This window comes from Balaenoptera ricei, chromosome 5 (genome assembly GCF_028023285.1).
Source record: "Balaenoptera ricei isolate mBalRic1 chromosome 5, mBalRic1.hap2, whole genome shotgun sequence".
NCBI classification, from domain to species: Eukaryota; Metazoa; Chordata; class Mammalia; order Artiodactyla; family Balaenopteridae; genus Balaenoptera; species Balaenoptera ricei.
The window spans coordinates 66,386,607-66,413,684 of NC_082643.1; the positions used below are offsets into that span (position 1 = coordinate 66,386,607).

Below are 27,078 nucleotides of genomic sequence, written 5' to 3' on the forward strand. Positions count from 1 at the left end.
TCAGAGTCAAACACAGCAGCACTTTATTAACAAGGACAGAGCAATATGATCACAAGGAAATACTCATAAGTCTAAACTGAATGCTATCTTGGGCAGCATAAAATGAATACTAACAAGGGTAGGCATCCCAGTGTATCTGTCTCACACCTGTTCAATGGGAAGGTGACTTGTAAGCAAGGCAAGAACAGAGCAACACTGATACCACACACTGACTACAATACTTCATTACTTTGAGAAGGGTAGTGAATGGTCATACCCCCAACTAGAAAGAGGAGTCATTAGAGACCTATCAATTGGGCCAACAGTTCTTTTAAGCTTTAATACTGCCTACTCCTGAACTCTAGTATTGACTTCCTCTCTATGTAGGAAGTCAATGCTCATGCTCTTGATAGGGGCTGTTTAAATCTTTCTGATTTCTGTCAAATCCATCTGACCTCAGAACACTGGGTCTAAGAGTCAACTTCCTGCAACATCGATGTCTTTCCCTTGAGATCTTTAATAGTGCTAAATCAGCATAATGTTATCATAATTTGAAAATGACATGCGGGCACAAAGAAGTCCTAATTTATATACATGTGTATATATGTATATACATACACATACTTTTCATTACTATATATATATAGCATCCCATATTCCAGTATCACATGGCAGAGAGAATTTACAGTCAGAATAATCAAGACATTTAATTTAGTTTTCCTGTGGCCACTCATGTAGTAAACTGAAAAATACCAGTGTACTAATAAGGTCCCTTTTTATTACGTGCTATTTCTAAGCAGATATTTGGAATGCTCAGAAGACTCCACTTTCAGTCTCCTAAGGCCTCCTAAGACATAATTTAAAGTGGGACTTGATAGAACAAATATCTTTGCACTCTAGTTGAAACAGAAGTAGTTTCTGTTTACATCCTAGGAAACCTTGGATAACATGCCTTGTTTGTGAAATTGAAAAAAACAGCAGATAGTACACGAAGAGAAAGGATGCAACAGATATCAAAGTGGGTAAATGCCCAACTCTTCTGAGCCCTCCTCATCTGTACAAAGCAAGGTGGTACAAGTAGGCCAAGTCTGACTAGGCAGAGTTTGAGGAAGATGCTTTTCTGTTTGATGCACAAGAAAATAATTTTATGAAAATGTGGGGATGGGAGAGGGAGCAGCTCTGTGCTTCTTGCTGTGTTACCTTTATTATGTTCCCAGTATCACTGAGACTAGTTTAAAAATAGCCCGCAAAAAGAATGTTCTAATCACCAGCCACCTTTTCCACCTTTCTTCTTTTTCTGTTGCTGTTTCTTTTTTGTTGCTGGAGCCCCTGCAGGTTTCTGGTGTCTTGGGGGTATGATATTACTTGTAGATGTAGATGCTGTTGCTGCACTGCCAGGTCTTGGGGAGGTGGGTGGGCTGCTCACAGTTTTACTGGCATCCCTGAAATCATCAGATCAGGAAAGTGTTGGTCATTCATATACTCAACAAAGGAAAAGGCTATAAAAACGTATGTACATGGATTTCACTTTCCACCTCTCACAATCTCCCACACACATTTTCTTTTTCTTTCTTTCTTTCTTTTTTGGCCGTGCCACATGGCATGCGGGATCTTGGTTCCCCGATCAGGGCTGGCATGCGGGATCTTGGTTCCCAGACCAGGGATGGAACCCATGCCCCCTGCAGTGCCTCTGAGTTCGGAGTCTTAACCACTGGACTGCCGCGGAAGTTCCCACAAATATTTTCTTTTAAGGTGCATTCCCCAACTCCCTATCCATTTTTCTTTTGAATAAAATTTTTACTGCTTTATAATTTTTAAAAATGTAATTGATGGTACATGTCAATTTTTAGAAAGCTTAGAAAATAAAAAAAAAAACCACTTCTAATGACCTATAATCCTACCATGTAGAAATAACTGATTTAGTAACATTTTAAATTCTGCTTTCTAGTCAAATTATTTATTTATATCTGTTTCTCTAGATATTTAGTTAGTTGAATTACTCAGTGTATATAGTTTCCTTTTGAAGGTACTGTAATCCTAACATCTGCAATAGAATCCGGCAATTCTAGTATTTACAATACAACCAAGCCAGAAACAGCACGTTTTCTTTCCTTTACATAAGCATATTACAAAACATTTATTAAAGATATCTGACTATACTTCTCATACTGAAAACATATTTCAAAAATTCTTAATGATGACCCTGAGTCAATCTCAGAAAGAAGCAACCTATGCTCTGAGGACTGGGAAGCAATGACTTACAGTTCAGATGAAGCTCCGGCAGTGGCTCCCTGGGTCCCTTTTCCAATCTGATCCTTCTTTTTACCCTTCTTTCTTCCTCGGTAGTAAGAACGTTCACGCATTGGTAGCCATCTTTCTGGATCTGGGGTCACTTTTGGGTCATAATTTTTAGGCAATTTTCCTGTGTAACAATTAATTGATAAAGAAATGAGAGATCAGTCCATAATGTTTTCGAGATAGTTTGTTTAAACACTGTGTCCAAACCTGGGAATAAATAACATTAAAACTGAAATAAATTTATCTGAGAAAGTTTTATTTGTATAATCCAGCAGGGGAGAAGGACTTATTTCTAAGCATGACACAAAATTCAGAAGCCATAAAAAGATTTCATAGATGTACCTGTATAAAAAAATTTTAATTTTGATTTGGTAAAAGATAATTTTTGAGAGAAATAACAAAACAAGAAAACATTTGCGTACTATGTAACAGAGTGAATTAATATTCTTAATATGGAATGAGTTCTTGATAATCAGTAGGTAAATCATGTAAAGAAAATGGACATAGCTGTAATTAGAGTAAGCCAAGAGAAATAAAAGTCATTAACCATGTGAAAAGATGCATGACCTCACTAATTAAAAATAATAAGGATAGGGAAGTTCCCTGGTGGCCTAGTGGTTAGGATTCTAGGCTTTCACTGTCGTGGCCTGGGTTCAATCCTTGGTCAGGGAACTGAGATCCCATAAGCTGTGCAGCGTGGCCCAAAAAAAAAAAAAAAAAAAATTTAAAGGATAAAAAATTATATATTAAAAAGCATAATATGCAGTGTTTGTGAGATAGTGGGAAACTCTCAAACACTACTGGCAGAAGTATATACTAGTATAGCCTCTGTAGAGAGCAAATAATTGGCAGTACCAGTCAAAATTTATACTTTTAGAAATTTATCCTGCAGAAACTCCTAAGTCACAAAGCTATATATGTGTAAGAATACTCTCTGTGATATTCTTGAAAACAGCAAATTAACTTAAATGTCTATCAATAAGAGAATGATTAAATAAATTATAGTATCCCCACACTATAGCAAGCTATAAAACTGAGTTAAAAAATGAAGTACATCTATATTTAATAATTTGGAAAAATGTCTGCACAATATAGTCTAAAGTAGAAGATTAAAACAAATTATCCTGATGATTTGTTTATATCAGTTTTGTAAAAATATTAATTGAGCATGTAAATGTGTATGTGTTTCTATATACAAAAAAAGTTAAGTAATTATCTCTGGGAGAATGAATTTGGGGTAGGGAATTTTCCATTCTTTATGCCATTCTATAATGACAGAAGTCTGTTACCTTTGTTTTTATTTTCTTTTGTTTTTATAATGAGCATATCTCTTGTAAATTTAAAAAAATACTCATCTGGAAACCACGAAAATAGAAAAGAAACTGAAACTGGAGGTTACTGATACCTATAGTTAACAGCTATTTCCTTGCAGTATTACTAATAAATAAAACAACATGAAGCAAATACTTTAGTTTTTACCAATTTCCAAGTACAGTGATAAAAGTGAAGAACTAGTAAGACTTGTAGGTAAAGACAGTGGAGTGAATGGAACACTGGCTTCTGCACTATCCAAAACTCCACTAAAATAGTAATAAACCCATTAAAAGGAAGAATGGGAGAAAAGATATTTTCAGTAAAATTCTAGAAGCTGGAAAACAGATGGAGGAGTGGTAATAAATTTAGCAGATTTGGGAAACCTGAATCCTTGATTTTGCAGTAAGCAAAATCAAGAAGCAGACTGATTTATACCACAGATTTCCCAAAGACTCAGGAACAGGTAGGTGGCTCCAGGGATATCCTCTGACTAGTTGAAGCCAAGCATGGTAATTCCACCCTCTCTTGCTATGGATTAAAATAGGTAAGCCAATCAATGCATGGCATTCCTCTGGTTAATGGTTCAGGGCTGGACACTGACCTATATTGGCCCAATCAGGTTAATGGGAAAGACTCGCCAAATGCAGAGGCTCTCTTTACATCCTGCTGGATATAAATGACAAGTATATGGCTCTGTTTCCAACAAACATCTGATTACTCTAATGGGATTCATTTTTGTGTACAGGAGAACAAAGAGATACAACTACTGGATAAACTAACCCTGATATAACCTTCCTCTACACTGCCAGTATCATAAACAGTAAATTTTCTTAAGCCAGTTTGACGGAGTTCTATGGTACTTGTAGCCAAAAGCACTCTAATGTATAAGAGCTTACTGTGTGCCAGGCACTGTTCTAAGAGCTTTACATGTAGTATCTTATTTAATCCTATGAGGTGTATACTATCATATTCCATCTTACAGATGAAAAACTCAGGAAGGTATGTTAACCTGTTCACAGTCACAGTGAAATAGCAATGTTACTAGAGCAACAATTTGAATTCAGGCACTCATAAACTTCAGAATTGCACTCTTTAAAGTTATAAATTTAAGTAAATGTTAGCTATAGTCAAGACAAAACTCAGTTTCAAAGATATGAGAGTTTATGTCTGAAGATTTCTATGTAAGGCCAAACTCAAGCTTTTACCTTATAGAAAGAAATCTAAAGATTAAAAAAAAAAAGGCTTACCCTTCTTTTTTTTCTTCTTTTTTTTCAAATCTCCCTGTCTACAAAGAGAAGAAAAATCATTATCATCATTGTGATAAAATATTTATAGAGCATTAAGCATGTGCAAAAGAGTGAGCTGGGTACTTTATCATAAAGGTGTTTAAGATTTGGTGTCACCTCACCAAAGCTAATAAACCAGTTGGGATATTAATTCAGGTTAAATTTAATCAAGCTTCAAACACCGTGCTTTTTGGAAGGTGCTTTAGAAAAGAGGCGTGACTACTGTTTTCAGAAAATAGATACCATTTACACTGACACATATTAAGTCTATGTAAAAAGGTAAGAAATTTATACAAGCACAAAAATCTATAGTTCTGTGCTAAGTTACCTTATTATTTGGCAAAACTAGAAAACAGGTAATTTAAACTCTTTGCCAGAAGAACATGTACAGGTATCACACATGCAAAGAATATTTCTGGGAGGATACGCAAGACAAGTAATATTGGTTGTGGCCTTGGGTGGGAAGAGGGCAGACAGGGGTGGGAGGAAGACGGTACTTTTTTAATCTTTCAGGCTTTGAACCTTGTGAGTTTATTGAATTTTTTAAGTAAGTAAAATCTTTATTAAGTACACTGACCAAAAATAAATAAATAAAGGTATTGAAAGAGCATAAAAAGTCAGGGGAATACTTCAAAATAACTATTAAGTACTCTGACAGCTACAGTAGAAAAGAGGAAGACATTAAAAAAATCCCTCTGGATATACTCATGTTATATACCTCTATGGGAACTATGAAACAGTGAACTAAAAAGATAAGACAGCAACAATGTCTGCCCAAATTTCATTCTACCAAGTCATTCCATTGTGAAAGTTCTTTTAGGGTACCCTGAAGAATAAGAAATGCAACATACAGCATCTTACTTTAGGGCTTCATCTCTCACTCAGACTATGCAACAGTCTTCTGAATTGTCTCCCTACAAATCATACTACACAGCCATATCTGCAATTTCCCAAAGACTCTCTGCCATGTCTTACTTCTTTGCCTTTGCTCACATTTTGCCCGTCTCATCCTCATCTTCCTCCAGAGTCAACACAGTCACCTCCTCCATGAAGCCTCTCCTAACCTCCCACCGTCCCCGGGAAGGACTGACTATTCCCTGTGGTGTACTCCTCTATGCTTGCACAATCACAGCACGTGCAACCTTTATTTCAATTACTGCTTAAGTATATTTCCTTCTGCTAGACTGAACTTCTTTTCAGGGCAAGGACAATGATTTATTTTTGTCACCAACATACTGTTAACTTCAAAAGAAACTACACCTTTTTATGTATCCAAAAGTCAACATAAAATAAAAGGTATTAATAATGCCTAATGAAAATACTGTGCTGAAGCTGAGAAGCTTTAAAGTCAATGTACATCTTAATAATTGTCTAATGGAAAAGATAAAGACGATTAAAGGATTAGAAAAGAACTGTATGTTCTTACTAATTACCCAGCCCTGTTTTGGAAAAGGAAAAAAAAAAATACTGAAAATACTTAAATACACATTATATGAAAATCTCCTAAGGCCTGGCTTGAATTCATTATTTAGGAGTTCTTGATAAGGCTTGAAATTGGGATCATGATAAAATGAAATTTGGAACAATGTAGTATCTCTGAGACTCCAATTTCTTATTTAACTTTAAAAAATCTATTATGAGGATGGTAATACCTTTTTAACAAACACAGAGTTCATAATGAAGTCAATCATATACTGTTGCTGATATATATATTTTTTTAATTATGAAAAATTAGATTTCAAAAGTCATTCAAAAAAAGAGAAAACTGAAAAATTATGGAAGTCACAAAACTGGGGAAGTGCTATATCTCTTCCATTCTCTATTCATCCCGAGTCAAAAATAGAATCTTAAAACAGTTTATTTAGTAGGCCTCTGCTATTTTTGAGATGACAATGTATGAGAACAAGAAAAGAACTGGAATTTGACTTCTTATAAGTTATTGAAGCTGGCTAACTTTCCTCCAAATCAGCAAAATAAACCTTATCTGAAATTTGGTCTAGAATTCTAAATGATGTACTAAATGTACATCAATATCTCACAGGTAAATAAAGTAAGACACATCCAGCCTATGGAATACTATGCATAAAAAGAATAAAATATGCCTACATTGAGAATATGGAAAAATCTCTAAGACTTATTAAATGAAAGAAAATTCGAAGACAGTTAAATACAATATAATCCCATTTCTATAAAAAAAAAAATCTAATCTAAGAAAAGTATTTCTACATCAGCCTGTGTGCAAACACAAAGAAAAAGACCTGGAAGTAAACACACTAAATTAGTACCAGAGGTAAACTGTGGGTGGGGAGGAGGAGGGGAAACAAGGACAAAAAGCTGGGCACAGCAGAAGAGAAGGGAAAAGAAACAAAGTGGACTTAAACTTTATTCACATGGAACTTTCATGAGAATGCATTTTTTATTCCTTATATAACTTAAAATCAGCATTAGTGAATGTTACAATGAAAAACATTACCCTTGCTCCTTTGGTTGACTATCTCCAGCAACTTTTCCACCCTTCTTCCGAATGTACGTAGCACCAGGAGAATTTTCAAGAGCCTCAACATCTACTTTTAGAGACATACTATCTGATGAAGGCAAGTGTCTACTAAGGCTGGGATAGAACAAGAGTTCAGGAACACAATATATACACATATATATGTTTGGATCTATCACTGTATTTTTCAGGCACATTGATCAATAAATTCTCATTTTGCTTTTACTAGTTAGAGGATGGGTTTTGTTTGTTGAAATTTATAACAAAAAGCCCTGGTCAAAACAGGTAAGGGAAGGGATTTATTGCACTACTTGGGAGCTGTCTAGAACAATCAAAAGGATACGCTTTTGCCTTCTCAGGATCTACAAGTGAGTAAGCAGAAATAAGCTGTGCCAGGGTGTGAATATCTTTTGGATTTTGTCTAAAAGAAGAAATAAGAAAGTCACTGAACAGTTTATAAAACTGGAGAAAGTAACAAAAACAAGCAAAATAACTCCCTCATATCAAATAAAACTTGGATTTCTGCACCTCCACCTTTCAGAGCTTACTTCCATAGCTGTTCTAGGTCACTAATTGCCTCCTTCTTCCGCCCATATTTGAGTTTGAAGTTTGCAGCTTCTCTTATCAAGGACAAATGAGCAGGAGATTTGGGCTACAGGTTCAATAAAGAAAGAAAAAAAGTTTTAAGCTGAATATCTAGCAAGTCAATGAAGTTATATTCATTAGATCTTTAAAATGGACCTATCCATTAGAGTTCTCATCTTAAGTTTTACTGAATGCATGAAACAACAAAAAGAAATTCACACAGACACACAGACACACACGCACACGGAGAGGGATAGACAAATTAGTACAAGTGAAGACCAATGTATGAATTTGGTATACAACCCATCTCTATTTAGACTGTCTTGTCTACAACTAGAAATATTGCATAATCAAATCTTAAAGTTACGTCGCTATAGTTCTCAAACATTAATTTGACACGATACTTCCTAGAACACTGATATCTCTTCACTGCTAACAGTGCTAACAGTATTAATGCCCCCTGTGTGTATGTGTATCTGTAAGTTGGATATTGCCTATGCAGAGACCCATACTGGAAAAAAAGAAGATGTTCCTATTAGATAGAGATATACAATTATTCTACGTACTGCTGTTCTACCAATTACTACCATCCATGGGCTCTCTAGCCACTAAAGATGAGCTCTCTTATACACAATCATGTACAATTAATATTCTTATTTCTTGAGATTACACACACAAACACACATACATACACTCAGGAAGGAGCTTCAGAAAATATAACTGAGCTTTTTATTTTTTTTGGTAGCCATTTCTTTCTTCTAATAACTTTATTTGGATCTGGTATACTTAAAAACTGACTGACAGTCTAACAGCATTCCATTTTTTATTTTTTATTTTTATTTTTATTTTTTTTAATAATTTTGAAGAACTTTTTTTTTTTTTTAATTATTTATTTATTTATTTATTTTAGTTGTGTTGGGTCTTCGTTTCTGTGCAAGGGCTTTCTCTAGTTGTGGCAAGCGGGGGCCACTCTTCATCGCGATGCGCGGGTCTCTCACCATCGCGGCCTCTCTTGTTGCGGAGCACAGGCTCCAGACGCGCAGGCTCAGCAGTTGTGGCTCACGGGCCCACTTGCTCCGTGTCATGTGGGATCTTCCCAGACCAGGGCTCGAGCCCGCGTCCCCTGCATTGGCAGGCAGACTCTCAACCACTGCGCCACCAGGGAAGCCCAGCATTCCATTTTTTAAACAGCGAGTTGAAATGTTTCAATTCTCCTTAATTTTGAGTTCACTGCTGCAGCTTTTCATTCTTATGCAAAAATGTACCCTCATAACATTTTACTCCATCTATTTACCTGATGGTTTTGATACCACTGGATAGCTTGTGTGAAGACCTCAATGGCACTGTCAATATCTTCCTCATGGCTGTACATTGTCACTAATGCAGACACCTACCCAGCCAAAGGTATAAATTAGTGAACAGAATTCCTCCTTCTCTCTCAGAATAAACTTTCTGAAAATGAATAACGTTAAAGAAACAGCAAATAAAGGTTGCTAGGCTCTGTGCTAGTACCTATTTCATCATAAAAATTGCTAATGCATAACTAGAAATACCATGAACAACAATGGTGTTTTCCAAACACAAAGGTGGTTATCTGTAAAAAAAAAAAAATACCTCCCCTAAAGCTCATTCACAAATGGTTTGTTACCAGTACACCACAAGGTAAATACAGAAGTTGAGAAGAAACACTTAGAAAATTAGTTTATATGATCACTGAGGTACACACACTAAAGAGGCTAAACTTGCATGTGGCCTCCACTACATGAAGCCAGTGAACGCTTGCCTAGTGTGCTGGAGGGACAGCAAAGAGGCCCATGTAACTGGAGTGGAGTGACAGGGGGAGGAGCCATAGGCAGATGAGGACAAAAAGGAAACAGAAACAAAAAGCCAGATCATTGAGAAAAATCAATAAAATTAACAAACCTCTGGCTAGACTAATTAGAAAAAAAAGATAATAGGAACAAAATGTCCTACAGATATTAAAAGGAGAAACAGGGAATATTTGAACAACTTTTATGCCAATAAATCCAACAACCTAGATGAAAGATTATTGTTAGCCATATATTATATTTGATTCTAACATAATCACAGCCCAGTCTTAAAGTATGATTCTTCAAAAGAGAAAACACTACCATAATACTATTATACATTTACTGAGTGCCGTTTGTAAACAAGCTGTGTTGGAGAATGAAACAGTCCCTGTACAATAAATGTACATACCACCACTACAGAATGTCTTTACTTCGAAACAGATGTGCTTCACAGCTATATTAGTGATCTAAACCTGTGATGCTTGAATAATCAGAGAACTAAAAACTAAATTCGTAGGCCATTATTACCAAATTGTTTTAACTCAAAGAAATCACACTGAAGACATGATAAAATAATAGGCTAAGAAATTCCCTATATATGTCTTAGGATATTTAAGGTTGGCTTTCAAGTGGTAATATAAGGCCTAAACAGTTCCTGACACATTTGACTAAATAATAAATCAATGCAAAGCAGAGCATAAAATGTAATTAAATTTACATCAGAAAGCTATTATTTTAACTACAACTTCTACATTTTGAATAAAGAAATAAGCAGAAATTAAAGTGAAAACAAAGAAATATCAGACATACCAATGAACTATTAATTCCATTACTTTTTCAGTCTTAAAATATTTTAGTTATAAACTCACCATGCCTGCTTTATGCTTTAACTCCTCTATGCTTCTCAATATCAAACATGCTTTGGAAATATTACCTTAATAGAATAAAAACAAAATCAGCATCACATTGAAGAAAGCATCTCATGGAGGAAAAAAAAAGACAAAAAATTTAAGAGTCATATTTTGTAACATCTCTAAACACTCAAGCTTTGGGACCTTGGGAATAATGCATTCTGTTTATTCATTTTACAAAGGAAATTAAATCCTAAAGAAACAATATATCTTGCATATGCCCACAAAGTTAATGGCAGAGCTCCTACCAGAAAAGAAGTCTCCCAGCTCCCAATCTGTTGAGTTCTATTTCTCCCTTTTCAAAGTGTAACTTAAAGGTCGGAGTCCTTCCCTAAAGCCCTTGAAATTGTTACTGTAGATATAAGTGCAATGGATAGTTTCCTACAATGTTAAAGTCTGATTTTCTACTCATTGCAAACCTCAATAACAAACCTTCCAAAGTCTTTAAAGACAAAACAAAACAATAACCATGACAGACTCATTCTCAGTGATATTAGTATGATAAATAATCCTCACAAAAATAAATTGAAAACTGGATGAGAAAAGAAGATAAAGAGGAAAGCAAGAAAGAAGAAAGAGAGGTGGGAAAAGGAAAAAGAAACAAAGGAGGAAGATAAGAAATGTGAGAGGGGCTTCCCTGGTGGCGCAGTGGTTGGGAGTCTGCCTGCCAATGCGGGGGACACGGGTTCGGGCCCTGGTCTGGGAGGATCCCGCATGCCGCGGAGCGACTGGGCCTGTGAGCCACAATTGCTGAGCCTGCGCGTCTGGAGCCTGTGCTCCGCAACGGGAGAGGCCGCGATGGTGAGAGGCCCGCGCACCGCGATGAAGAGTGGCCCCTGCTTGCCGCAACTGGAGAGAGCCCTCGCACAGAGACGAAGACCCAACACAGCCATAAATAAATAAATAAATAAATAAAAATTAAAAAGAAATGTGAGAACAGGGTAGCTTATCAGGTCTCAACCTGATTTTCATTACTACCCCACTGAGGTGCCTTTTTAGACATTTTTTTCCTAATTGCCAACTCCCCTCCCCTCTACCCATGAACTTTTCATTTTAGCCATCACAATATCTAAGATTTTTTTCAATCCTGTGCACCAAACCAATTATCACCCCCATTGAGAATGTATGGTCTACACCAGAGCTGTCTGATAGAACTTTCTGTGATGATGGAAACATCCTCTAACTATGCTGTCCAGCTACCCACATGTGGCAATGAAACTTCTGAAATGTAGCCAGCACAACTGAGGAACTGAATTTTAAATTTAGTTTAATTTTGGGACTTCCCTAGTGGTCCAGTGGTAAGGAATCCACCTTGCAATGCAGGGGACACGGGTTCTATCCCTGGCCAGGGAACTAAGATCCCATATGCCTCAGGGCATCTAAGTCCATGTGCCACAACTACTGAGCTCGCGTGCCTCATCTGGAGAGCCTGTGTGCTGGAAACTACAGAGCCCACACCCTCTGGAACCCGCGCGCCGCAACTCAGAGCCCACATGCATTGGAGCCTGTGTGCCACAACTAGAGGAGAGAAAAAACCCTCACGCCACAACTAAAGAGAAGCCTGTGTACCACAGCAAAGAGCCTGTGCACCGCAACAAAGGATCCCACGTGCCGCAACGAAGACCCAACACAGCCAAAAAATAAATAAATTAATTAATAAAATAAATAATAAATAAATCTTTAAAAAAAATAAAAAATAAATTTCGTTTAATTTTAATTTAAACTTAAAATAGCTACATATGGATAGTGGCTACCAAATAGGGACAACACAGCTCTAGATACTCAACACTGGTTCAAAATTATAAACAATAAACTGTCAGTTTTCTGTACGATTCAAAAACACGAGTTCTCATTAAACTTCCTTGCCTCTTCTCTACCAAAGATACGGGTTATAAAGTATAAATGAAGAATAAAGGGCTAAGAAATTTTGAAAACTAGGAAGCAAAGTAACTCTTAATTCATGCAAATACTACCAAGTGACAGATATAAGCATTTCTACACATGACGTACACAGGAAATTCAAGTATAGAACAGAGGAATTCTATGCTTCTACAGACTTTCAAGGCATGGATTGAGAAACATTCTAACAATTTAGGAATTAACCCAAGAAAAGGCCTCCTAACTTATTACTAAATCTGTTGGAGTTCATACAATCTAGCTTCATATTTGAAACAGCATTATGCTTCACTATTATGCAAAATTTTTAAAAATCACATAGTCCACAAGTACTTCAGAATCATTCCAATCATATGTTTCCATTAACAGGATTATTGTAATCATAATGAAATAATCATGAGTACCTTGGGAAATTTTCAGCTGTGCCATGGTCAGCTTAATTTCAGCAGCGTTTTCTGGATGCTGATCTGCAAATTCCTAGAATTTTTTTAGTTGGGAAAAAAAAAATCACATTTATACAACTAAGCGCACATATTCTAATTACTTATTTCAGCCTCATTAAATTTTAAATCCAGTTTTGAAACATTAAACTTCTGGTTTCAGGTCAAAATTTTAAATTTGGAAAAATTTTATTCGACACCCACTTTGCTTAAGATTGTGCTCTGAAAGAAAGTGCAATAATGTTACGTTTCTAGGAAGTCACCAGTAGAGAAACAATAATTTAAATTACTACATAGATTTTTCTTTTTCTTTTTTTTAAAGAAAGATACTCAAAAAAAATGATGACTCCTTACTGAGGATCCCTGCTTGGCAACTTTGCCCCTCAGGATGGTCCTAATTTTATGCTGTCCAACTTTCCAATGTAGTCTACTCTCAGGAAATTCAAATGTGATTTAATGTTTGGTTTAGCTTAATTAAAAACCAAGTCAGTATCTCTGTAATTGTTTGAGGTTTTGGATTGGGACTTACTAGAAAATACATTATTGAAAAAGGGGCTAAGCATGTTCTGGTATTTTAAGTCTAAAACAAACCGTTAACTAGTGTTATATCGATCTCCAAATGAAAAGCATTCTTCGGAGTTTATAGCAAACATTTACTAATGCAAATTTCTATAAAACAAAGCTGCGGCCCAAGAACTAAAGTGACACTCTGGCATGTGTATAGTGGTATATTACCTATTAGTTTTCCCGTGAAATTTACAAGCTTGTAATTATAATAATGAAAATAAAACAAGGCTACAACTACCTGACATCTCATTAAAAATGCAAGTAATTGTTTTACCTGAAGCAGCTCTATTGCTTTTGTGTGCTGCTTTTCACGGCAGAGCTGGGCAGCTTGGATTAACACAGGAAGGAGATGCTCAGGACTCTGGGACTGTAAACTGGCAGATATTTTGCGACATTGTTCTGCCTAAAAGACAGTATTCCCCCCCCCCACAAAAATAAGTTGGTTAATTAAATCAAACATTAAGTGAATGACCAAAAAGAAAAGAAGGATGGGGAGGTGGAAGGAAACCAGTTGAAACAAAATAGTAAGTGAAGAACTACCTAGGGTAAGAGAGGTGGTTTACAGTATCCTCAATTTTTTCCTGAAAGAAAAAGATTTCCATTTACTGAATGTAAGCTATGAGTTCTTAAAGCATTTAGGAAAGAATAAGTCCTAAACATTCATTTGGATGCTTAAATTGCAGAATTTTGTTTAAAAAAAAAACCAAAACACATCAAGTGTCAGCCTTTGCTTCTAAGCAACAAAATGTATAGATATTTCTTGCTACAGTATTTAGGAACAACTTGACTCACTTCTAAATAATGAAAATGTTACTGTCTCTCAGTCCTCCACTGAAAACCTCTGCTCTAGAAGAGTACAAAATCGTAATTTATTTAGAATTTACACATATTGGAGTTAGAATTGCCCTTCTTATTTATAATTTGATGTGATTATGCACAAACTAAAATGAAAGATGGATCTTAAATTTATAATCATGATCAGCATCTTTGATGATTTTTCCTTTAATTCAGAGAAATTAGAAATAAGGTAATGAGAGAATTATCTCATTTATAGCCGTGAATAGTGTTTTCTTCCTCTTAAAAGCCACCACTGCAGACCTTTACAAAGAACTGGGCAAATTACTTACTTAACAGATAAAATCTATGATACATGACCTTCTGAAGACTACATGAGTCTAAGACAAAATATAAGCAAAAATATAAACAGACTGGACTGATACACCCATTAGGCCTCATGTGCCATACTCCAAAAGGTTTAGCCAGGGGAACCAGAGGTCTATTACCTACCTGGTTTGTGTACATAGCAAGTAAAGCTTTGTTAAATTCTATAGCTTGCAGTTGTTTCTTGGAAAGCTTAAACTCCACTCCTTCTGCATTGGTTAATTTCACCTTCTTCTTGGAGTCAAAGACATTTTGGTCCTGACAAAGAAAAGTTCATTCACCATTAACAGCAATCTCAGACTTCAACTCTTTTAACACTCCAAGGCCTTATTCCTCTTTCATTTCGTTATTTTATGTAAACACAACAAGAGAGCTTGGAAGATAATACACCTACCTGGCTGGGGTGCCTATGCTCCTAAGGTACATATAAATTTGGCTTGGTTTCTTGGTTTGGTTTTATCTTTCTATTAATTGCTTTTTTTAGCTTTTTGATGAAAAGTACAAAGGGACTGCACAAATCTTACAGTGGAAATTAGGACTACAAAGATACCTAAATTTGCAATTTCTACAAACTATCTTTAGAATTTAGATGACAAATGAGGAAAGTAACTTATTCCTCTCTGACATATTGTCATACATAAGCAAATGGAATGGAATAAGAATGGAAGACAATTAAGTCACATTGCACCCTGAGAAGGATAAAAAGGGCACCTAAGTGTCTACTATGTGCACAGTATTCTAACTTTGTTAAATATTATTTGCAAATATGTGTTACCACTGTGCTTTTTAAACCATGTCTTCTACTAGTTTAAAGACTAAAAGGAGGCAAAGAAGAAATCTAAAATAAATTCTACTTTTTACTGTGAAGCTCCAAACCAATGTGAAATTATCTTAAATGTACAGCAAGAAACTGGCTTTCATATAAATCAATCCTCAAGAAACCATATTTCTAGTTGGTACTCCTATGTCACTATTTTAGTAAAACTCACCATGCATGCCACTGCCAGACTTCTCTTAAACTTTGCTACCATGGCACTTATTAACATTTTTGATTTTTCAACGTCTCCCACACCTTCATTATCATTCAATGTAACCTTTTTTTTTTTCTTAACTAGCCAGCATGTACGTATCCTCACATCTTTTGCTCTCACTTTCCCTCCATAAGTCATTTGCTTATGCTGTTGCTTAACCTTCAAACCATATCCCTCCTTCAAGGCTCTACTCAAATTAGCCAACCCAGATCTTCCTTCACCAAATACTGTAGTTACAAAATATACGACAAGAAATTTAAATGCGCACAATTTTTTTCAACACTAGATTTTTTTATACCATGTAATGATTAAGACCACGTTTCATATTTATTTTTGCATTTCCTATTGCATCCAGCACCATACTGAATAAAAAATTAGAAATAAATGTTAACTGAAGAAAAATTCAGTGTATAAATACATTTAGATTGAGATATTTAGTACTTCACATACTCTCCTCCCCACAATTATATATCAGATAAAAACAATTTGTCCTCACTGGCATTTCAAATTGTTCATAAACATAGGCAGGTACATTTTGCTGCTAAGAGTCAAATGCCAGCATCAATTTTTGGAAACCTAAACCATGCCAATGGCCTACAACATCCTATATCTATTACCCCCTTAATGCCATTATCCTACATCTGAGAACCCTCTGAATTTCTGCTATAGGGGGAGAGAGATACCACACAGGCCTAAAAGGAGAGTGCATTGGAGTCAGAGACTAGAATCTGAATCCAAGTTCTACCTCTTACTGGCCGTGATCTTATACAAATCACTTAACTCCTTTTAGCCTCAGATTACACTCCTATAAATTGGAGACATGTACTGCCACCTAAAAAGATAATTGTGAGGATGAAATAAGCTGGCACTTGGAAAATCACATAGCCTATCAAAAGAAACTAAATGTTACTTTTCTAATTTTCTATTGACTTGAATTTCATATCTGAACTTGAAATAACTTCCCATTAAAACAATGTTCCAAAAGGTGGTTAATTTGACTAGTACAGTACTCTTTAGGATTGTTTATATACATGCTTGTAATAGTTTACACAGGGCTTGCGGGCGGGGGGGCAGAGAAAGAGAGAGAACCTGCCCATGCCTCCTCTCCCCCAAAATAAAAACCACTGGAAAGAGAAAAACTATATACAGAAGACTTGTATTCAGACTTACTAGATGAAGAAATCAAAGTCCAAACAACTTATATCTCTAATAAGTATTCTCCATATAATGATAATAATGGGAAATAATATTATAATTATATTAATATTGTAATTATATAGAATAATAATTTTTAAAAACAATGGGAAAAGGGTAAGATTTTAAAGTCCAGGGTATGTAACTACAAAATAGTTTTGTTATTTGAATATACCTTGCAGAATCATTATGAGAGTTAAATAAAACTCTCCATTGTGATTTTGCTGCAACTGGACTCTGTCATGGAAAAACTTATCCTAGAACAAGGCTGGGGTAATAGGCTTCCAGCAAAAAATAGTGTAGGAAAACCATGGATATTCCGTACCTTGTTAATTGTAATGATGTTATTTGCAATCACAGCTAGCAATGCTACATCTGTTGGTCTGTAAACAAAAAGCAACAGTCAAAAAGGAATAAACCTTTAAAAAGAAAACTCATCCCCTATAAAACACACTTCATTTTAATAACCCACTTACTTTAGTTTTATTATCTGATTGTAAAGTTGCAAAGCCTCCTCTGTACGACCCTGAAGCTGCAGAATATAGGCCATCTGCCCGTGGATGATGGCCAGTTCTGCCTGTGGGTCCTCTTCAGTCCCATCCTAAGCAGAAGAAGAAATATTTTTTTTCCTGTGAGTTCTCCAAATTGATCCACATATTAACCAAGTAATCCAAACATTCAAAAGATATATCATCCTAAAGAAGACATATAATTTCCAGGAATTTTCCCGTAGAGTCAGTTTGTTAAAATTTAGGAATAGCTACCAAAAGAGGGAAGCTTAAATGAGAATGGCAAAAAGACAAATTCTGGAAGGACATGGCGACAAGCTCAGGAATACCATTCACTGATCATTTTTATTCTCTAAAAAGCTAAGACTAAAAAAAAAAAAATGTAAAAAACAGCATACAAGTTTAACTTTTTCCAATTCCCCTAAATTCTGGAAACAATTTTCTCATAGAAACACATTTTCAAAATGCTTCACTCTTAATTCTAAAATAATTCTAATCCAAAGACTACAAAATTCTAACTAGTAACTATCACTGTACAAAGAACTTCAAAAGCTGAAACTAATTCTGTAATTAAAGTAGCAGCTCTCTTAACTGATACCCCAGATCAATCTATATTTTCCATTCCTTTGGAGAGGTTGACTGACGCCCACGTAGAGGGAATGCTCAAGGCTAGGAGGCTGCTCCTTTTTGCCATACCAGGCGCTCCTACACTCACCTGGTAAGCATATGCTGACCAGGAGGTCAGACCTGTTTGTTTCCAATCCCATTATGCCAGTTGTGTTTGATAAAAAAATGATAAAACTTAAGTATTATAGTAAGACAAGAACTATGCGTGAGAAAAAAGAGACTTGCTTCAATGAAAACTATGTTGAATGCTCAGAAATATCTGACAAAGGTTAGTTCCTAAAGAAAATTACTATCTAATTAGGTATGAGCCAGAAAATGAAGGAAAAAAAAAAAAGGACTCTGTAATGAAACTAATTCACAACTGTCTTTAAAGTATTGTTACACTTAAGAAAAAAAAACTGGAGATCATGACTGTTGGATTATGTATAGTTTATGTAAGAAATATGCATGGAATTCCTATGAATAGGACCTTACTCAAAGACCTGAGCCCTACATCTAAAACAGGAGAATGAATTTATATGAATTTAAAATGAAATGCATAAGGCATATAAAATTTTGTATTGTAATTTCTCACCCTAAGAGAGTCCATCAAATAACTGGTTAAGAGGGTTTCTGTGATTCCTATCTAATGAATCAATTATCATTTCAAAAAGTCAATAAATGCTACAAAGAAGGTTCCTACAAATTTATATTAGCAGAAGTGTAAAATCTGGGTTTAACCACAGTGGAATACTTACAGAGTCTTCTGATAATGAACGGCGGCAAAGATCTATAGGAGAAAATGGTTTTAAAATTAACATTGCTGGGTAACTCTCATTTCTTTCATGTTCCAAAGAACAAGAACTAAATTCTTAGGCAGAAGATTTAAGATAATTTTAATAACAAGTAAATTTGGAATTTATCGTTAACATCAAATATATTACATAAATATAATCAATCCTTGATTACTCTAGCTCTTTGGCATTTTCTTTCACTTGTAATCCCTATGTTAAAAAAAGTTTTTAAGGGAATTTAAAATATATAAATTTAACAAATGTTGACTGCAAAAAATCAATTATAGAAAAGTATAAAAATAAGGAAAATAATCCTGCCACCCAAAGATAACCACTGTAGCATTTCAGCTATTTTTTTTTTTAATGTAAATGCACAGCTACATTTTTAAATGAAAGTGGGATAGTCTACTATTTTGAAACCTCCCTTCCCCCATTTAATATACTGTGGACATCTTTATGTTATAACACATTTACATCTACATTATTATTTTTAACATGATTATTGTTAATGACTGCATGGTAATCTATTCTGTGATTATAATAAAGTCTTCTAATAGGACAGAAACTTATGTTTCTAAATTTTTGTTCTTATGAACATCCCTTCAATTAAATTCATATATATATATTATATATATATACATATATAATATATATATATATATATATATAAAATATATATATATCTGTATGGATGTTATCTAATTATTCCCTTATTTCCTTAAATCTCTAAAAATGAAATTCTTAGATCAAAGGGTATGAAAATTTCAAAATCTGCTACACAGCACCAAACTGCCCACGGCAAAGCCTCTACTACTTTTACATTCATACCTGCAATATATGAGGATGTCCTCCCATACCGCTGTCAATAGTGGGTATGATCCAGAAATTATAATTCTTAAACACACTTTTCTCCTCATGATGCTCTAACCTCTGCCCTTATTATTTTTATTTATTTATTTATTTATTTATTTATTTTTGGCTGTGTTGGGTCTTCGTTTCTGTGCAAGGGCTTTCTCTAGTTGCGGCAAGCGGGGGCCACTCCTCATCGCGGTGCGCGGGCCTCTCACTATCACGGCCTCTCTTGTTGCGGAGCACAGGCTCCAGATGCGCAGGCTCAGTAGTTGTGGCTCACGGGCCTAGTTGCTCTGCGGCATGTGGGATCCTCCCAGAACAGGGCTCGAACCCGTGTCCCCTGCATTGGCAGGCGGATTCTTAACCACTGAGCCACCAGGGAAGCCCCCTCTGCCCTTATCTTAACCATCAATATTTAAGAATAAAACAGACCCTGTTTCACCATTTTTCCTTCCCACCATTCACTGCAGTCCCTACAACATCACTTTTATAGCTTCCAAGGGAAATGTATGGAGAAGAAAGTCGAAATGTTTCAGGAGTTGAGACCAGACATAAGTTCTCTAATAAATTATTTTCTTTTTCACTTAATTAAGAGCTTCAAAGCATGCAGATATTGTATATGGAAACATACTAAGTGGAGTTAAAATGTGCTTGAATAGTGTTATCAATGCATAAATGTGGCACACCATATTGTTACTATATTTGTGTACTTGTTTAATACCAATAATGATGATAATAATATTTACCGAATGCTTACTCAGTTAATTTACATTTAACATTCATAGTAAGTTGTTCAAAAACCTACTCCTCAAAACTCAAACTTAAGGTTTGGTGTGGTTGAAAATGGACAAGTAGACAGGCTTAGGAATAAGATAGTAACAGAGGAGAGATAAGAGTCAAGAACCCAAGAGAAAGGCTAGATGGATTTTGAGAAATTTCCACTGCATCAATAATTTCCATTTAAAAACTTCCCAAAGTTTTTAACTTTTTAACTTTTGGAAATGCTTTGCAACGTTATATGCACATTACATTTACATATCATTTTAACAAACTTCCAACCTTCAGCTTTTTGCAGAATTTTCATTGCCTGGTTTAGCTGGCCTTGTCCTATCAGCGCACATGCAGTATTGTAGCACAGTTCGTGTGTGCCTTCTTGGAGACCCAAGTTCTCCTGTCACAGAGCAAAATACCAGTCAAACACTACACAGGAATATTATGTCATGGCTGTGTAAGTACACAGAGATACTCACTGGAACCACTCTTTCCCAGTTACTTTGAGCTGCAACAACTGCTGAAAGGTTTGTTTTTCTCTCCTCATCATAATCATCTTGAGAGTTTCGGACAAGATCTCTATACACAGCCAGGCATTCATCATAGCGTTCTAATCGGTACAACTGAAGAGATAAATAGCAAGTAAAAAATCAGAGAAGACAAATATTGTGTTACATCCTAACACCATATAAACCCTTTTTTTGGAACCACCATGTAAGAAACCTAACTCAGCATAACGTGGGCAATTAATTGTTTTTCCTTTACAATTTTTCAATTAGTTCTGTATGCTACTAATACTTCCCAAAAGTTACTTGCAATGAATCTCTACTATATTGCATATTTGTAGGCATGATTCAGTTAGAAAAGCCATTGTATTGACCCCCATCTTGAGGTGAGGTAAGTGTCTAAGTGGGTTGTGAATGAAAACCATTCTGTAGAAATCAACCGTTACCTAAATCTGACTTACAATTAAAAAAATTTCCCACAAGTTTACTAAGCCCCAGTAAACAGGAACAAAATTAGATGTTAACAAAAGGACTTACTATTTCCTAGGAGTTCATTATACCGAATCTTCATTTCTCTTTTCCAGAAACCAACTATTGTATAGGGTAGTATCAAGTATACACAACATAATTCTTGCTTATTTCATTCAAGTTGTTCTTAAAGGGCAATAAGAACTGCCACTCTGGGTCAATTAGTCTACATGTATGACAAAGATGGGTGCCCTTCATCAATATCAAAATGCTGGAATCTACCCTAAGCTAACCCAGTTTACATGAAAAGTTCTTCATAGACCTACAATCCATGAACTTGCCCAAATCTTTGTTAAACTCACACTACCTTTTGGGGACAATATATGCAATACATTATTTGCCCTAAACTGACATTTTAAAAAATTTTTAAGAGGGTTTTGCTAGTTCTAATATAACATTTCTGTCCTCTTATCATAAATAACCCTATTTTACATTAGGCTTAATTGTATGTCTCAAAACTCTTTTCGAATAAGGTATTTCCAGGGATTTCATGAACCATCTGAATTCATCCAAATTCTTATTCATCATGATTTTCTTTATTTTACACTTAGAATAAAATATCAGTTAAAAACTAAAAAGACTATTTCAAAACTGTGTAAGTATATAAGCTTACTGGCCTTCATCTTTCCAACTAAAAAGTCCAAGTTTCATAGGCTAGCTCTTAATTTTCCAATTACCCTTAGGAAGTCATTTGTTCATAGAACACTATACATGCAATTGTTCATATGAAGATCAAGGAGAGGGAATATGTTCAAACCTCAAGAACTGGTCTGGGGGCAAGTTTTACAGAGCATCAGGATGGGCTGGGTTTCCTCATCCCTGCTCCTTGCTATAGGTAGAATCACGTTCACGCAGGACGACTGTCAAACAGGGATTTTAAAGCAGTAATTACCACTTGTCCATAAAGCTCCTTTAGTTTGTCTGTCTGCTGGTTGGCACTTTCTATTGTCTTCAAGGCATTCTCAATTCTGTTCAGCCTGTACTCACAGTATGCCTTCTCGAAGGAAAGAGAGTTACTGAAAAAGGAAAAACCAACGTCTGATTATTAGCTAACACTGCAGAGCACCCACTATAAGCCAGACACTGCTCTAAGCACACTTGATACATATTATTTAAACCCCTTTAACAACAGATGACAAAGGTTAGCGACTTGTCTAAAATCAGATGGCTCATAAGTGGCAGAAAATATTACATCCATTTCCCTAGGCTCTCTTGCTTTCATGGATATTCTTATTAGAATTACTGGCCTTTGAAACGAATATATAAGAATGAAATCCTGGGCTTCCCTGGTGGCGCAGTGGTTGAGAATCTGCCTGCCAGTGCAGGGGACACGGGTTCGGGCCCTGGTCTGGGAAGATCCCACATGCCGCGGAGCAACTAGGCCCGTGAGCCACAACTACTGAGCCTGCGCGTCTGGAGCCTGTTCTCTGCAACAAGAGAGGCCGCGATAGTAAGAGGCCCGCGCACCGCGATGAAGAGTGGCCCCCGCTTGCCACAACTAGAGAAAGCCCTCGCACAGAAATGAAGACCCAACACAGCCATAAATAAACAAATAAATAAATAAATAATTAAAAAAAAAAAAAAAAAAGAATGAAATCCTGAATTAGCTAAAAACTGTTTTAGATAAAAGACAATCTGAACATTGTTTTAAATGGGTTGTTATAGAAGTTTCTTAAATCCATTTAAGAAGCTATAATAAGCCACATAATGCTGCTCTAACTTGTCAAGAAGCAAATAATTAGCAAAGAAAAAGTAACTAGAAATCTTAAAAGAACATAGCACTTGTAATCAAACAACTGGTAAACACACAACTACAAAAACACTACTTACATACAGACTTAAAAATTCATCTACATTAATGTCACATATGAAACATTTTGAAGTTTCAACCATAATCTGTGAGGAAAAATAAACATCAAGCAAATGGCAACATCCTTTATTCACCTAACAAAAAATTATTTGAAAATTTCCCTCTCTCACAAAATGGCCAAAAATCAAAACACTGAATTTTAGCATAAACATGTTTACTAGTAGAAAGCAGTGTCCCTTTTATTACCCTTTTATTTTTAATAAAGTTTAAAAATTTGTTTTTAATCTGTAATACATGCAGTTGGCCCAAGTAAAAAAACAAAAAGGTATACACTGAAAGGGTTTTACTCCCACTGTTATTCAAGTCTACTCTGTTCCGCTCACCTCCTACAAGTGACTATTTTTACTCATTGTTTCTCCATCTATTGTTTGTCTTTGCAAATACAAAAAAATACACATAGAAATTCTTATATCCTCCTTTTCTTATACAAAAGGAAGTATACAATATACTGTTCTGTACCTTATAAACATTAAATAATAAATATGCTACAACCTTCATTTCAATACACATTTCTTTTGGGGCTTAGGCATAACTGTAAAGAAAAATGAAATTACAGTACCAATTCAGATTATAAGTTCACGTTTCATGAAATGATAAATTAAATAAATAAATGAAAAAGATTAAGAGTAATAAAAAACTGCTATAGGGCTTCCCTGGTGGCACAGTGTTTAAGAATCTGCCTGCCAATGCAGGGGACATGGGTTCGAGCCTTGGTCCAGGAAGATCCCACATGCCTCCGAGCAACTAAGCCCATGCACCACAACTACTGAGCCTGCAAGCCACAACTACTGAGCTCATGTGCCACAACTACTGAGCTCATGTGCCACAACTACTGAAGCCCTCGTGCCTACAGCCCATGCTCCACAACAAGACAAGGCACCGCAATGAGAAGCCGGCGCACTGCAGTGAAGAGTAGCCCCCGCTCGCCGCAACTAGAGAAAGCCCGCGCACAGCAATGAAGATCCAACACAGCCAAAAATAAATAAATAAAAAAATAAAAAGTAGATTGAAAAAAACTGCTATATATTCTAAAGGCTGCTAAAGAACTCTGACACTGAAAGATCTTGGCCTAAAATCATACTCACCTACACAATTCTCAAAGGAGGTAGGCACAGAGGTCAGGCTAAGACTGCCATACCATCCTAGAGGCCTCGACTAATACATCCCTACCCTATATGTTCTGCCCTCTCTGTCTTTTTTTTTAAATTAAACTTCTGCTGACTTGTTTTCCCTATGTCCTCCAAGAAATCTTGTGACTCTTGTTTATGCCCCACATCCCTCCAGTTTCCCTTCTTCTTAGTGGTTCAAAGGGAAGACAGGGGTAAAGAAAAGGCTCCTTAAGGCAGAAAAGAACAAAAGTTACTATTGCTCTTTCCAGTTTCAGAAGCACCATTGGCAGGCAAAAGGAAAAAAGAGGGGAAGGAGAGAAAAAGGTCAAAAATCACTGAATAGTGGGGAAAAAAACATGGAAATGGTTATAGCTATGGTAAACATGCACAAACAACTAATTAAATCACTTACTTGGCAAACACTTTGGTGTGAGTATTGATGACATTCAAGGCTTCCTTGAAACTTCCATTCTGGATAAGGCACACCACTTTACAGTGTAGGGCAGTTACATCATCCTTGTTGATCTGCAGTACTAGAGAGCAATTTTAGGAAAGCAATTTTTAAATCCATTCCCTTTCCACATTTCCCATCTCAGGAAGCCACATTTCCAATTTTATTGCAGCAGAAATGATTAGTCAGAACATTTTTTTAAATGACTGATCTTTATTTTTAAGTTAAGAAGTGACAATAAGGAGAGTTAAGTTAGACTTTCCAGTGAGATAGCTTCCCAAGATGCATGTACCAAAAAAGTAAAGTGAGATAAAGAAGCAAGAATGAAGTTGTTTTCTACTGCTTTTTCATCTTGCAATGCATGCTATATCCAACACATTTCATTACTTCACAGGGAAAGAAAAAAGTTCACATAAAACTTGGCAGCAAATGACTTAGGTTTGAGTACAAGCTTGTCACTAAATGCCTTGATCAAGGGTCTTGGACAAGTCATTTGATTGCCAAATCTCAACTTTCTGATCTGCAAAACGAGTATGAAAGCATTACCTATTTTACAAGGTTATTTAAAAAATTACATGAGCATATTTTGAAAAAAAATCTATAAGCTGTAAAGTATACAAACACCATTTGTTTTGCTGGCAATATTTCCAAACACCATTCAAAATTTCCCTTTTCAGCTAATATAACTAAAGAGAAGTGCAAGGAAGGAGTCAGGTGGCCAAATTTCAATGCTAAACAGCTGTTCAGTGTCAAAATGACTAGGATCACCCCCCTTGCTCCTGGGCAACTATAGGAATTCAAATCTCAGTCTAAGAATCAGAGTAATTTCTATCAATTAAGAAAATATATATTGGAGAACTGACAGCCCTTGCTGATTAAACAATTCCTGCACAATACTTACTACATTGCTGATTAATATTGGTTGCAGGCCTAGCAAAGGCCAAAGTTAATTCAAAACAAGTTTAAGAATCAAATAATTGTCATTAGTAGCTATTTTCCTCAATGTCTGAAATCACCAAAAGTGCACTGTGGGCACAATCACTTCTTTTCACATTAACCCAGAAATAGTTTGTTGAAAATTCACACTTGTACGTTACAGACATACCATGTATGTTATTACTTCTTTCAACAGTCAAACCCTGTCCTGGTAATTACATTTCCAAATCTAACAAATACAGGCAACACCTTCAATAAAGAATTTAGCACGACAGAGAGCATTAAAAAGCATGGCCGTATTACAGTTAGGCAGTAAAGGATAAAAGAATATAATGAGTTGAACCTCACACCGACGACAGGTCACTCAAAATGATCAGTTACCGGGCAAAAAACAGGATTAACATTTGTCTTTGCAACGTTATTGCAAATGTTAGTGCTTTCACACACACATTTTTCTGGTCTAAGGACGCTGGAGGGATTCTATCTGTGGGAATGACAGGCCTGACGTCCAGATCCAGCCCTTCCCTCTACCCTAAGTCTGTACAGCGTCCACCTTGTCAGCGCCAGCTTCCAAATAACGTGTCCCAGGCAGGTTCCTCCCCCCGCTGCGGCCCAAGAGAAAAAGCTCCCTCAGCAATACTGTCTTGATCACTCCGCTATAAGGAAAGCGAAAAGGAGGCAATGTGGAGTATTTGCGAAATCAGGCGTGAAAACAACGGAGTAAAATAAGAAAGCAGTTTGGAAGAGACGTCGGGAGCTGCGGTCTCTTTAAATCCCTCCCTCGCTTTCTGCATTGGGGGAAGTAAAGACGGAAGTACACGTGGCTCTAAGCCACCCAGGACCCAGGGCTGGCCGCGGGGAGCGGAGGCACTGCGACCCGCGCCCGCTGGCCGTTCGGGCCCTAGCGGCGGGCGGCTGGGGTCTCCCCTCCCGCTGTCTGCTCGGAGGTGGTCGCGCGCTACAGAAGGAGGCTGCATCCTCCCACCGGCCCGGGTCCGCCCCCGCCCCGGCGCCCGCCGGGACACTTACTCTTGTTGACGGTTTTGAGAGCGCGCGTGAAGTCGCCGTTCTGGCCATAACGGTTCACTTCACTCCAGAGCGCAGGCACCGAAACCCCCCCACTACCGCCGCTCGCCATCTTGGCGGAGACGCGGGACGACCTCTTGCCCCGGAAGAGGA

General features: G+C 36.4%; 1 protein-coding gene across 1 annotated transcript; it reads right to left on the minus strand.

Moving 5' to 3' along the window:
• SRP72 (signal recognition particle 72) lies at positions 1-27,078 on the minus strand. Its single transcript, XM_059922936.1, has 19 exons — positions 26,929-27,078; positions 24,925-25,045; positions 22,426-22,549; positions 20,979-21,122; positions 20,788-20,899; positions 18,841-18,872; positions 17,444-17,568; positions 17,293-17,350; positions 14,869-15,000; positions 13,856-13,984; positions 12,979-13,051; positions 10,637-10,701; positions 9,251-9,346; positions 7,920-8,023; positions 7,715-7,792; positions 7,351-7,488; positions 4,839-4,876; positions 2,242-2,401; positions 1-1,421 (listed from the first exon to the last, which is right to left on the minus strand). The coding sequence occupies exons 1-19, from the start codon at positions 27,035-27,037 to the stop codon at positions 1,244-1,246; spliced, it is 2,016 nt and encodes a 671-aa protein (XP_059778919.1). The 5' UTR covers positions 27,038-27,078; the 3' UTR covers positions 1-1,243.